Here is a 693-nt window from a genome sequence, read left to right as displayed (position 1 = left end):
CTACAGTTAGTGCTTTTGTGTAATCATATTCCTCATTCGTAAGAAAAAGGAGTGGCCGAAACATTTTTCTTTTTTCAGTTTAAAAAAATTTTTTTTAAATGGGACGTTTTCAAAATTCCCTAAATACACATACAATGTCCTAAAGCGTTTTCATCGACTGATACTTTCTTAACCCAATCACTTAATCGGGAATATTTGCCCATCAAAAGACCACTCTCTTTTTTTTTTCCCCTCCGAGATTTCTGGAAATAAGTAACATACAATTTTAAGAGGCACTTGGAGGATTCAAAAACTCCCCTTGCCGACTGAATGATCTGATTAATTTTTTAAAAAAACACCAAAAAAAAAAAACCCCACCAAAAATCCAACTACACTTTGTGGACAAAAAATAATAATAATAATAATAAAAAATACACTTTGTCAAGGAGACGGGGCTGTAAACTCATTCGTCACGTGGCTGCCGATGCTACACACCAAGCTGTTCTAATTTCCCAAACACCTTGCGGGTTAGGAGGCGGGGGAGGGAGGTCTCGTCAATAATAAAATAATAATAATTAGGATCAGCATGGAAAGAAGAGGGAGCATTTAAAAAAGAAAAAAAAAAGGAAACCACTGTTAGAAAAGGCTCGTTAAGGTGGTCTGGGAGGGGCTGGAGGGCTCGCGGCTGTCCATGCTCGAGGGCACAGCTGTCAC

General features: G+C 38.2%; 1 protein-coding gene across 1 annotated transcript in view; it reads right to left on the bottom strand.

The window, feature by feature from the left end:
- Positions 1-615: 615 nt before the first annotated feature.
- The window catches only part of LHX9 (LIM homeobox 9), a 65161-nt gene continuing 65083 nt past the window's right edge, over positions 616-693 (bottom strand). The window contains exon 6 of the mRNA XM_015568443.1: positions 616-686. Coding sequence (XP_015423929.1) covers positions 616-686 — 71 coding nt within the window. The remainder of the gene's footprint in view (positions 687-693) is intronic.

This window comes from Myotis davidii, unplaced genomic scaffold (assembly GCF_000327345.1).
Source record: "Myotis davidii unplaced genomic scaffold, ASM32734v1 scaffold685, whole genome shotgun sequence".
In the NCBI taxonomy this organism is placed as follows: domain Eukaryota; kingdom Metazoa; phylum Chordata; class Mammalia; order Chiroptera; family Vespertilionidae; genus Myotis; species Myotis davidii.
This window is presented reverse-complemented; position numbering and strand designations above follow the sequence as displayed.